General features: G+C 47.0%; 1 protein-coding gene across 2 annotated transcripts in view; it reads right to left on the bottom strand.

Annotated features, from left to right (window-relative positions):
- PDE8A (phosphodiesterase 8A) overlaps positions 1-13369 on the bottom strand; it is a 241158-nt gene that overhangs the window by 39806 nt on the left and 187983 nt on the right. For both annotated transcript variants that reach the window (XM_019533679.1, XM_019533678.1), the window contains exons 5-8: positions 9877-9934; positions 7802-7890; positions 5214-5292; positions 2503-2640 (exon numbers count right to left, since the gene is read on the bottom strand). In XM_019533679.1, the coding sequence (XP_019389224.1) occupies positions 2503-2640; positions 5214-5292; positions 7802-7890; positions 9877-9934 (364 nt within the window). The remainder of the gene's footprint in view (positions 1-2502; positions 2641-5213; positions 5293-7801; positions 7891-9876; positions 9935-13369) is intronic.

The raw sequence follows: 13369 nt of genomic DNA, 5'->3' as shown, positions 1-13369 counted from the left end.
CAGCACTGGTCAGGCCGCAGCTGGAGTACTGCGTCCAGTTCTGGGCACCGCACTTCAAGAGGGATGTGGACAACATGGAGAGGGTCCAGAGGAAGGCCACTTGCATGATCAGGGGACAGCAGGGCAGGCCCCATGAGGAGAGGCTACGGGACCTGAACGTGTTCAGCCTCCACAAGAGAAGGCTGAGGGGGGATCTACTGGCCTGTTACAAACTGGTCAGGGGGGACCAGCAGGCATTGGGGGAGTCCCTGTTCCCCCAAGCACTGCCAGGAGTGACCAGGAATAATGGTCACAAGCTGGTAGAGGGTAGATTTAGGCTAGATATCAGGAGGCGAGCCCCCACAGTCAGGGCGGCTAGGATCTGGAACCAACTTCCAAGAGAAGTGGTGCAGGCTCCTACCCCGGGGGGCTTTAAGAGGAGGCTAGACAAACACCTCGCTGGGGTTGTTTGACCCCAGTAATCTTTCCTGCCATGGCAGGGCGTCAGACTAGATGATCTACTCAGGTCCCTTCCAACCCTAGAAACTATAAAACTATGATTTTTCTACATACCTCAAGGTACCAGGCGGCTCGTGAATGCTGAAATGGTGGGGCAGATGAAACGTCCCACAGGAACACAGGGGGTTCCCAGCACAGTCAGCAGCAGACCCGGAAATAGACAAGGTACTTCCGGTCTACTTCCAGCTCTACTGGGGAGCGTACTCGGGGGGCCCCCTGCACCTCCCCAGCTTGGAGACTAGTGCCTCCTGGGTCCAGGGGGGCACCTGGGGTCCCCCCCATGGCTGACTGCTTAGCCATGCTCGGTAGCAGACCCAGAAGTGGACCAGAAGTACTTCCGGTCCACTTCCAGGTTCGCTGCTGAGCATGTGGGCCCCCCCCACCATGCTCCTGTGGGATGCTCCATCTGCCCCACCATCTCAGCATTCATGAGCTGTGGCTGGTACCTCAGGGTATGTACAAAAAACATTTAAAGCTGTGTCTATGGCCAAATCGCTGATTCTCCCAATCAGCATGAATCTTCGGATTCAGATTAACTGAATCGGCTCCGTGATCTGAAGCAACGAATCATATCATTGTCCCCGATTCAGGCCAAATCCAAATCGAATATGGCCTGTTTTGCACACCCCTAGTGGACAGCTACAGAGTGTATTAAAAAAGTGTCCAGTCACACAACAAATTAACCCTTGTTTACTGAGGGTTCAGATGTAGGTGCTCTAAGGCAGAGTACCTTCGTTAACTTCTGTTTCTCTCTGCGCGTCAGCTCAGCCTCACACCCCCCTCCCAGCTTTGATGCTGTCTTCAGGATGGGAGGGGGCAAAAGGCAGGGGTGAGAGCTGTAGTTTGGGGTCTGCCCCACTTGGGGGGGTGGATTGGAGTCCCCCTCCAATCTACCCACTCCCCATCCCCCAACACAGCCTAGGCAAACCCCAGACCAGAGCTCCCTCCCCTGCCTTTTCTGCCCTCCCATCCTGAGGACAGCACTGGAGCTGGGTGGCAGGGTGGGGGACTAGGAGAGAGGCTGCAGACGGTCTGGATTGGATCCAAAGTGAAGCTTGATCCTCCTCCTCCCTCCCCCCACCACCAAACAGAAAACGTCTGCTGGGTCGGTAGGTTCACTGTAACTCATGGTGCTTTCTGTGAAGAGTCATGAGTTACAGCACGAAGTTGCACATCTGTCAGCACCCTATGCAACACTCTCCTGAGGCTTCTGTATACTGTGCTCACTAGATGGCTTCCATGTATCACAACAAAGCATTTCAGTTAAGTTCTCTTTTAATCTAGGTGCCGCTAGAAAACTTGCTTATAGCAGGCTACCGTTTTTCCTTTTGTTCTCCCCTTACCTATTAGAGTTCCACACCTTACAAGGCACCTCAGAAGTAGGCAATATATGGCACACATGTACAAGGCAAGTCCCCTAAATGCATTTAACATGTGACACATCTAAAAAGTGAACGAGACTAGGTCTCCCTTCTCTATGCAGTTTAAGAAGGAGTGACCCTTACGAAAAGGGGTGAGTCATTCTTGATAAGACCCTACCCTTTTAAGTTCATCTCAGTTCTGCTCCTAGAAACAGGTTAGTCCATCCTAATGTTTTCTTTAAAATATAAATAGACTCCTTTAACGGTTTGACAACACCAAAAAAAATACTATTGGTAACCTGTTTGTCCACCAATACAGAATATTTATTGTTCCCAAAGACACAGATTTTTTTAGATTGCTTTTCACTGTTACTAAGCAGCCCTCTCAACCTATCAAGAACCTAAATAAATACAGAGTTTTCAGTTGGAAGAGGACTGGGTCCAGTATGTGATGTATCAAATCCCACTTGCCTTATTCACGTAACCAACTTCAACAGGATTGTGCATGTGTGTAGGAAAACCCCAAATATTACATGTTTGTGAAGGCATAATCTACACTGTTTCATGCACAGGCAACCATCCTTCCCATAGGTAATATATGCTAATATCATGGAATGATAAATTATATTACACTGTAACTTACCTTTCCTATCTTTATACAGGAATTAATAGTATCTAGGAAATCAGCTTTTTTTTCATTTATAGGCACTTCTGTCAATTCCTTCCCTATTAATTCACCTATTCGATAGCCCATCACGGTTTCAAATGCAGGATTGACGTACTGTAAAATAAAAACAGGAGAGCATTTAGCATCCTATTTACGTCAAAAAGTCAAGAAAACTAAATTTTTACCTAATTTGTTAAACCTAATGCTAGATTTATCAAGCTCAGGTAAAAAACTTTTGTATATATTAACTTTGGAACAGATACCTCAATATTTTCTTCCAAGCACAACAAAAGAATTATCTCCCAGAAATCTAGCACCCAGACACAAAAAGGCAGCGTACAAACGTGAGTGGAGAAAGGGAATACATCTCACATCTCAACTGTGCATTTAAAAGAAATCATCATAGACAACATTAACTTCGGAAGCAGATTCCTTTTATTCATCAGTTGTAAGACAACCTTCTCTCTCTTCTCTGGCACGCAAGGAATAGTATTGCAGCTTCAAGTGCACACAAAGCACAATTATGAAGAAGAGAGTTGGGAAAGATAAAACCGTCACTCAAAAATGGAGGCTGCACAGCCTTGTGAATCTCCTACATGTCACCTACAGAAGAGGTTCAGAGCTGCAATCTACACACTTGCAAACACATCTGTTTTAGTTGTTTACATGGTCCCATCTCAGTAACACCCAAGTGCCTCATAGTCTTTAATGACTATTCTCAAAACTCCCCTGCTGACCGACCTCTCCTCTGACAATACTTCTCCTTTTTCCCTACTATGGAGAAAAAGATCTGCAGAGTACACATGGGAGTGATCCAGAACTCCCCTGTAGGGGAGGGTCTGCTATGTCTTGAGTCACCTGTGGAGGGCAGCATTTGGTCTGAAAAATATGTTTCTAGGTAACCAGGAACCAAATTCTGCTCTTTTGTTAATCTGATGTATAACTCTCAAGATCTGTGCCAAGAGGACCCAAGAAGCAGGTTAAATTTAAATGATCCATTTATAATTCATCATCCCTAAAGGCTTTGTGTTGACAGGTGGAACTGGCTCCTCTTTGAAGGCAATTATGTGGTTCCCAAGCTATAAATTAGTTCAGTGGTTCCCAAACTGTGGTTCGTGAACCATGGTTGGACCATGAGTCCAGGATAAGTGGCCCATCCATTGCTGGTCCACAGAGCACACCAGGTCCCATTCACCCTGAGAGTCTTCAGTTTGAAGTCTGATGACAGAAAAGTGATGTCTGTTTTTTATCTGTTGGTTCAAAATGTTTGGGAACCACGGAAATAATGGACTGCCAATGACACCTGGAGACTTTAGTTAACACTGTTCAAAAACTTGGTTCCACCTAAATCATTTCCTAAATGGGTTTGCCCAGCTAGTGTTGGCAGACAAACACTATCAAAACCTTGTTTAAAAGTGTGTTCTGGCTTTGCTTCAGTAGAGTTCCAATATCATTTATCTTCTTCCATGTCAGCTGGCCCCACTGTCACAGAAACTAGTAGGTAACATGGTTTGCATTCAAAATCAGTTCAACTGCTCTCTTTTAAATCAGTTTGTGTGCAATTGTGCAGTGCATCATGGAATTCTTGGCTGTCTACAAACTAGCCAAGGGGGACCAGCAGGCTATGGGAGAGTCCCTGTTCCCCCGAGCCCTACCGGGAGTAACGAGAAATAACGGCCATAAGTTGACTAAAAGTAGATTCAGGCTAGATATTAGGAGGTGCTACTTCACAGTCAGGGTGGCTAGGATCTGGAACCAACTTCCAAGAGAGGTGGTCGCTCGCTCCTACCATGGGGATCTTCAAAAGGAAGCTGGATAATCACCTTGCTGGGGTCGTTTGACCCTAGTACTCTTTCCTGCCCATGGCAGGGGGTCAGACTTGATGATCTACTTAGGTCCCTTCTGACCCTACGAACTATTAAACTATGAACTCAAGGACAGTAAAGTTTGTTAATTTAGTTCTAGTCGCCTCTGGATATTTGCCAAAACTTGTAATAAAAATTGTATTATAATAACACGTTTAATAAAACTTAGGTGCCTTTTATGTAGTTTGAATTGGCCTCAATTTCAGCTAACTTTTCAAAAGAATTAATTACTTTTCAATATTTTAGGACGAGTCAAAGGCCTATACAGGCCAAATACCCCATCAGGTTAATACCATTATGGCAGACCCATTTCAAAAGCCACAGGACACATAAGAGCAATAATGCCAGTGGCCTTTAACGCTCCAGCCCAAATGACCCAGGTACCCCTTTACAGCTGGCTCAACTGGAGGGACCCCTTAGCATGAGCCCAAGTAAACTTTGAAGTCATGCCTCTGGAATAATAGCAACACATTTTAAGGAAAGATATAAAACAATGTTGGTAGTCACCAGCAGTTAAGAGACATATGAACTAAGCATTACAAATAAAAAAAAACAACAGAAAAACCAGACAGATCCTTAAAGCGGCTCCAAAGACTGATTTTTTTTTCTTTTAAATTTGTTTTATAAAAAAAAAAAAATAAAAAAAAAAAAAATCAACCGAGAAAAATTCTGCCTTAGACCAAAATTCAACCCCGTCTGTTCAGAACTATTACGGCAGCTTCTTGCACCATTAAAAAAGAGCAAATATAAATTACATATGAAATAAAATGTAGCAAGCCATAGAGGAATCCCCCATACTTATAAAAATAAACTAGAACAAACCTGTATTACATGGTCTTCACTTGTGATCTCAATGGCTTCTTGACTTTTCTCTAATGCTGTAAATAATGAATTACAAGCCCTGGCAGATGCAAAAAGAAAACTGATTAGATTTCACTTACATGTCTCTCAATGTATGTAATTATAAACTAGTGTAAAATAGAAAAACCGTAACAAAAGCAAAACACAGTAATTTGATTTTCTGCTTTAAGCATAAACAGGCATGTATTTCTTTGGATAAATGACATTCTGTAATGAAGAAGGCAGTATAACATTGCACCTTATAGACTAACTAAATCAGAGATATGTATAACATAAGCTTTTGTGAACCCAAGCTTACTTCATCAGATGCTGAGAAAGGATATACACAGGACAGTGTGCAGAATGGAGAGACTGATTTGAATACAAAAAAGCAGGGAGAGGAGAGGTGGGGAGCAGTTCTGGGAGAGGCCAACAAGCAATAAACCCATAGGGACAAAGGGGACATGAAAGCTAACCCATGTAATGAGATAAGAATCCGTAGTCCCCATTTACAGCATACTTAACACAATCCAGTCTGTGAATGATTTCTTGTTCAAGTTGGTTTTTAAAGTTTTGCTGCCTAAGAACAGCTACTCTGAGGTCAGTGATGGACTGTCCAGAGAAGTTAAAGTATTCATCTATGGGGCACTGACATAAGATCAGTGTTAATTCTGTCTTACATGCAGGGATTGCCCCATCTGTCCAATGTAGACAGCAGAGTGGTACTGTAAGCAGGTGATGGTATGACATTGGTAGAGATTCAGGTGAATGGTGTCACAGGGGCACTGAGGTGCCCTGTGACTTAAAGGATAAGAGGAGAGGAGTTGTCAAGCAGCAGAGCAGCGCAGCTGCGGGTTGCTGGGGCAACCAGCCGGTCAGGTGACCGGAAGGGGGCAGGGCCGGGCCCTTTATAACAGCTCAGGGTGGAGCCCGTGAGCAGTTCCCCTCTGGCCACTGCACGAGCAGGAGCTCTGTGGCGGAGAGCTGAGCAGCAGAGCCTACGGTGGCAGTTTGACCGCTGCAATGATGCGAGGGGAGAGAGAGAGCCCTGAGAAAGGTATCGGTGAGAACCAGCGCGGCGTGTGGTTTGTGTTATAAGCCGGTGGGCTTTTGCTTGTGTTGTAGCTGCTTGGCTTACGGTTTTGTTATGATTACACTGGAGGACCGGGTGAGGCTATAGGGGTGAGAGGAGGCCTCACGGGGGCTCCCTAGCCACTTAGGGGTTCCCGGTGCCCAGCGGGGCACAGCGGTTTGCGCCGGAGAGGTGTGGCAAAGGCCCCAGAGGGGGCAACGGGTGTGAGAGGTGCAGCAGAGGACCTAGGTGGGCCACGTACTTGATCAAGCCACCCCAAGGCGGGCGACAGGTGCAAGCTAAAGGGTTGTCTGGAAGGTCCCCGTACCAGCAGGGAGCCCTAGGAACCAGAGGGGCCAGGTAAGGCTCCGGCTGCCTGAGCATTACAGGACACACTTTATGTCAGGGTCATCATTGGCAGGACTTTGAAGGGGCCAGGTAGGGCTCCGGTCGCCTGAGCCTACCAGGACACACTTAGTTGGACAACCATCATCGGCAGGGGTCAGCAGGGGCCAGGTAAGGCTCCGGCCGCCTGAGCCCAATTGGATGGTCACCAGGGACAAGACTCAGAAGGGGCCAGCTAGGGCTTAAGCTGCCTGAGCCCAGTTGATATAGAGGGTTAATCCAGTCAAGGGGGCCACGCCAGAGAAGGGGCGCTGATTGCGGGTCAGGCCCAGGGGTGCCAGAGAAGGGGCGCTGATTGTGGGTCAGGCCAAGGGGCGCAGGACCAGACAACGTCCAGGAAGAGCTGCAAGGCTTGGGGCGTGCTATAAGGGGAGGTCGGAGGCACGCACTGCCCATAAGGCTGGGGTGAGAGCACCCCATTTGGAATGGAGGCAATACCAGCGCAGTGTCATAGGTGCAAGTAGGCAGCCTCCCATACTGAACCTAAGATCAAAGATGTGGCGGGCGAGTCGAGGGTGCTGGATTGCCTAAGTGACATGGCAGGGGGGCGCTAGTGAGTACACGGCCGCTCGTAGGTTCCCGCTCCATGACAAATGGACCTTGAATTCTGTGTTATTTGGTCTGGTGATGTGGTCTGTACTGATAAGGATCACACCTAGCATCTGGGTCTACTGTAAAAATGAGAGCTGGGCAGCCTGTTCCCTGAGAGATGCAATTTGAGCCTGGAGGGCCAACTGTAAGCACTGTCCATCCTAACCCCTCTTCCCTTATTCTCTGTGTTCCTGCCTTTTGTATTCAAATCACTCTCTCCATTTTATATACTGCTCTGTGCATGTCTTTCCACAGTATATGATGAAGTGAGCTTGGGCTCATGAAAGCTTATGCCACACACATATCTGATTTAGTCTATAAGATTCAAATCCACCCTGCCTTCTGCCTGACTTCAGATTAACATGGCTAACCATCTAATTTTGTAATAAAACTCTATGCAGTAAGACTTGTTTTTAGTCTGTGGATGAATTTGGCTCTTTTTGGTTTTGATATTATTATTATTATGATATTCTTGATATTTTCTTGACATTGATAGCATTACCTTAATTTAAATTGTGCCCGCACCTCTCCAAATTCCAGCTGAATTAGTTCATTGTAACAGGCCATGATATTAGAATTTTCTACATATCTCTGCAAATGAAAAGTTAGAAAAGTTTCAATAGTTTACTTTTCTACAAATAAAGATGTATTATGTAACCCCCACCCGAATGAATAAAGTAGAGTAAGTCTGCCTAAACAGATTCAGATGCACAGAGTTCTAGACACTTATATGTCAGAGCCAGATGGGTAGTACAGGTCGGTGACATCTTCAAAGCCCATGAGTCAGGGAGCTGGTGTTGTGGATGTGCTCCCTGCTGTGGTTCCTGGCCCTACTGGCTTTAAATTCTACCTCACATCACCCACCTGGGCAGCATTAAAGCCCACAGGGTAGAGAGAGCTTTTGCAGGGCTAAGGTCCAGGGCCTAAGAAGCAGTCTCTGCCGTAGTTCCCGACCCCATGGGATTCAAATTCTGTATGTGCTGCCTAGCCAGGGACCAGGGTCAAGGAGTCTTTCCTTGGCTCCACTCCCTGCACCTCTGCTTCCATGTGCTTCTGGCTTTAAATCATCCTGTGTGCAGCCTATAAGAGATGCATATGCAGGGATTTAAAAGCCAGGGCCTGCCTATTGACAGCCTGACCCTTCCCAAGCAGGGGAGAGGACAGGTCGTCAAGTAATGGGCTACCCTAAAGGCAGGAATGTCCCACTGAGCAGTCACCTAGGGCACGGGCAGAAGTTACATTTGTTGCACAATAAGTCCCCTAAAAGCGCTCTACAGCTGTGCCCAGACACACGTGCAGTGCTGGGCCCCTTAGAATTGGCCAACTGTGTGATAAAATAACCCTCATCAAATGAAGTATCAAATGAAGGTGCTCCACTAGGGTCAAACTGTCACATGCTGCATCAGCCCAGCCCTGCCCCTAGTGCTGTTTGGGGAGAAGGGAGGGGGAGCAAGCTGTGAGATGGGGTTTGCCTGGCCTGAGCTGGGTGGGGGGCATGGATTGGAGTCCCCCCTGTCTCCCCCCCACAACACCCTCTCTCCAGCTCAGTCCTGGCAAACTCCAACCCATAATTTATTCCCTCTCCTTTCTACAGATAGCACTAGAGCTAGGAGGGGGAGCAGTGTACAGGAGAGAGGCTGCAGGCAGGCTCCTCACCTCGATCAGCTCCAAAATGGAGCTTGATTTCCCCCTCCCCATTTTTCTCCCTTGCTCTGATCTAATAGGCAGATGTCTGTTGGGTAAGGAGGGCTGCTCTAATTCACGGTGCTTTATGTAAAGTGTCATGAGCTTGAGTGGGGGCCTGTCAGCACCCCTAGTGTCCCTTGGCTGGAAAGCTTACCGGTGTAGCTCTCCAGGCAAGGTCTGAAACACATGTACAGCCCTGTTTCTGGGTTATTTCTCGACCAGTAAGTATTTATTTTAAATTCTTACTGGTAGATATAAACCAGCCTGTTCATGCTCTGAGTCTCACTTTAAGGCAAATATTTCTTTTTTTTTTCCTGTCAACTTAATGTAATGAAGACTCCACTTAACTGACGCAGTAATAAGCATAGTGCCTGCTTAATTGGACAAGTTGCCAAGGAAATGATTCAGTGTGATACATTTCAGGTGACTCCAAACAATATATAATAGCACCTGATAATGTGTGAAACCTGTTTACAGACAAGAATTAGCATTTGATAGAATATATTTCCAGCAGTTTATTCTATTGTTTATTACAAACTACTTCCCAGCTCTGCTACAGAGTGGTTATTAATGGGTCAATCTTACCTAGGTTTGCTTTTAAAAAGATTAGCATACGTATTTTAAAAGAAATGTATTAAATAAATGCAAGTATACAACAGTGCATTTTATTTCTAGGAGCCTCTGATTAGTAGGAATCTCTCTCAAGCAGTTTCCATTGCTGCAAGCTAGTCAAAAAAATCTATAAGAATGAACAGGAAAAAGTGAGGACCATATACAGACTAGGCTACTGATAGATGGGACCACTGACAACCAACCTCCCACACAACTTCTTATTATATGTTATAGTTCCCGCATTAAAAAGCAATCCTGTGAATTACAATATATACATACCCTTGTGAAGCCAGCAGAAATGAGGGGCAATACTGATGACTCTTCACGATCACCATGTCTTTTAAAGCAGAAAGAAAACATCAGAAATACCTTTATAACTAACTCAGTATTCATCACACATAGGAATCAGTGTGTCTGCAGTGAGACTTCACATGAAAGAATGACAGGGATACTTTGCTGAACCAAGACCTAAGAAATACACTAAAATAATAGAAATTTGGAATATCATTATTATGAATACAAGATATTTCCTGGGTACTGATAAATATCTTGAATGTCAAATTCACTTTTTGCTGCATTTAAAAAAAAAAAAAAAAAAGCTCTTTTCAAGTATCTCCCTAACTCTTTGTACACAAAAGGGAGACTGCAAGCAAACAAACTAACAAAATTGTTTCCCTATTGCAAATTTTCTGTATTACTAGCCCTTTGCTACCCAGAGCGCTACCCACGAAAAACGTCTCTCACTGGAAGGGTTACAAAACTAAGCAAACAATTAATAATTTTGGATGCGGTAGGTGTGCAATCAAGACACCCATGTACAAAAAGCATCTTCCAATGTCAGGTGCTCAGCACTTTCTGAACAGCAGACTGGTGTGTGGTATCCCGCATAAACTGTAGCAGTAACCTTGGCCATATACAACTTTCAAAAGACCTATGCATATGTCTTGGGGGGAAGAAGTTGGTAGCTAACTAGGAAGCCAGGAACCTAAAGGAAAAGGAGTAAAATATTGGCAAGAAGCCATAAAGGAAGTGCTAGATCTTGATACAAGGGTGATAATTTCACATGCAGACAAACCTGTCTAACTTGAGCTTTGTCTTCACCGACACGCAAAGGTGCATTTTTCTAGCCAGATACGACAGGCCAAATCTGCACTGTCTCCATACCACACTTGGGAAAGTTGCCTTGAAGTACGCCTTGGTTCTTGCTCCCACTCTGTATACGCAAAATCCCCAGAATGAAGCACTGTAGCTTAGCATGGCACTGAGCACATGCTGATAGTCACGGGGAAGGCAGAGAGCTGGAGACCAGTGTTGGAGTGTCCTGAGCACTGCACTAACACAGCTGCACTGCCTCACTTCTGGAAATCAGGTGCAGCACAAAAGCAGAGAAAATATGCCCAGTTATCCCACTGCAAAATCCTAAATGGAGATAAGGCACTGTTTGTTCCTATTGCAAGGCAACTAGACAAGGTCATCTCCCATCCCACTGTCTGTGGTTGACCTCATTTAGTCCTATTTTGCAATGAAACCTGTCCCTACACCAGCCCCAATGCAAATTTACTTCTCTGATTTATACTGGCCATGTCTACATGAGACGCTGGCTGCATAGTAGCCCGTGACTACTGCACAGTAGCACTGCATGGCAAGGAGCATGGGGCGATGCTACTGAACAATCAGCATCATGAAAAAGCCATTGCTCAGTGTGACTGCACAGTAACTCCAGTTACTGCGCAGTTATTTAGTACTTATTTATACAAGTGCTAAACAAGTCTCATGTAGATTCACAGTAAAGACTGCACAGTCAGCGTCTCATGTATATGCAGATACTAGGCAGGGGCACTGTGAAGTCAGAAATACTTATGACAGTGGTGCTCAACATTTTGGTGCCATGGGACAGATGAGTGGTGTGGAGCTGGTCCATGGGTCCTGAGTGAGATGGTCCTCCACCATCTCCCTCAGCCCCATGCTGCCAGCTGGATTGGGGCCCTATATTGCCTCCCTTGGCTCTATGCTGTTGAACTGGGGCCCCATGTTGCTGCACCCAAGCCCCATGCTACCTCTTTGGGGCCCTGAGCACTACGGTTGTGCAAAATTTTGGCAGCCATTTAGTTTTGGAGATGTTTTGGTCTGTTTCGGTGCCTGAAACACCAAATCTAAAATGAAATGAAAGGCTCTGAAACATGTCCAAATGAAACCAAACCATCTGAAATGTTTCAGATATTTTGGACCTGGGCTTGCAGGGAAACAGAAACTAGGAAGGGGGGGCAGAAGGACTGTTCTGATATTGACATGTGTAGCTGGCCAGTGTCTGCGATCTGTCCCTGAGGTCCCTTCCAATCCCAGTGCTCTAGGGGAGGGACAGCAGCCTGCTGTCTTCCTGTGCACAGATCCGGGGGCCTGCACCCCCCAGGAGGAGTCTGGTACATCCCTGCAGCCCTCCCAGGGGCCACAGGCCCCCAGATCTATGTATGGGATGACAGCATGCTGCCACTGCCAGCTGGGGCCAGTGCCAGTACCCAAGTCTACTTGAGGCAGCCTGCACCAAGCACAGCCGGAGGAACCACAGGAGAAGCCCCCATGGCTGCCCTGCCCAGTCCCATCCCCCACCCAGCACTTTAAAAAAACCCTGCACTCATCAGCTGTAACAGCAGCAATCAGAGCCTCTGGGGGCTCGTGGCAGAGCCCCCCATGCAGCGCAGGTCAGTGGGGAGGCAGCAGGGATCACCCTCCCCACTTGGCATCTGTATAGCGGCTGTCACATCATGCAGGTGCAGTGCAGCTTGCCAGGGCGCTGCGTGCTGTCTGGGAGCTGGGGTGGCTCCACATGTCAGCTGGAGCCTGGCAATGCTCAGCTCCAGTGGCCCCAGCTCCCAGACAGCACAAAGCACCCTGCCGAGGGCATGGAGCAGCTGCCGTGCAGGTGCCAAGCAGGAGGCAGGGGTGATCATCATTGCACCCCACTGCCCCATGCTGCACAGAGGGGCTCTGCCACGAGCCCCCAGAGGCCTAGATCGCCACTGCTACAGCTGGTGAGTGCTGGGCTTTTTTTTTTTTTTTTGCTTTTTTTTGCTTTTTTTCTTCAAGCCGGGAGGCTGGGGTCGGGCAGGGGATGGGGCAGGGCAGGACAACCATGGGGTTTTCTCTTGAGGCTCGTCCTGCCTGGGGAGAGGCAGGCACAGCTGGAGGAACCAGGGGAGAACCTGCAGCCCCCCCAGCTGTTCCTGCCTCTCCCTGGCCAATCCGAATCTCCGAATCAGCACCGAAACAGTGTCAACATTCTGAAATAGATTCAGATGAATCAAAATGGAACAGTGATCTGAAACACCAAAACAAATCACTGTCCCTCTCAAATGGCTGAATCTGAAACTGAAATGAAACATAGCAGTTTCCCACAGCCCTCCTGAGTACCCCCAGCTGGCCCTTGTGTGCCTAGATTGGACCTGGGACAGCTCTGTGCACTGATCCTGGGGGAAGCATACAGGGCTCCCGCCAGGTCCAGAAATTTGGCAGCCAGGGGGCAGGAACTTCTGCCACTGCTCGCCTGCCACCAAATTTCCAGACCCGTTGAGAACCCTGCAGGCCAGATGGCATGGCTCTGTGGCCCAGATCTAGGGGCTGAGCCTCCCTGGCTTATAATATGTTCCCTTCCCTATAAGCTGTTCCCTGGGGGTTCACTGTTCCAAAAAGGTTGAAAACCCCTGGCATAAATGAACTGAGGGTAATACTCAAGAAGGGAGTGTATGCAAGTGCTTAATAAAGGCCTTTTGTATGC

This window comes from Crocodylus porosus, unplaced genomic scaffold, assembly GCF_001723895.1.
Source record: "Crocodylus porosus isolate Cpor-Errol unplaced genomic scaffold, CroPor_comp1, whole genome shotgun sequence".
In the NCBI taxonomy this organism is placed as follows: Eukaryota; Metazoa; Chordata; order Crocodylia; family Crocodylidae; genus Crocodylus; species Crocodylus porosus.
The sequence above is the reverse complement of the archived record's forward strand: the minus strand, read 5'-3'. Positions and strand labels throughout refer to the sequence as shown.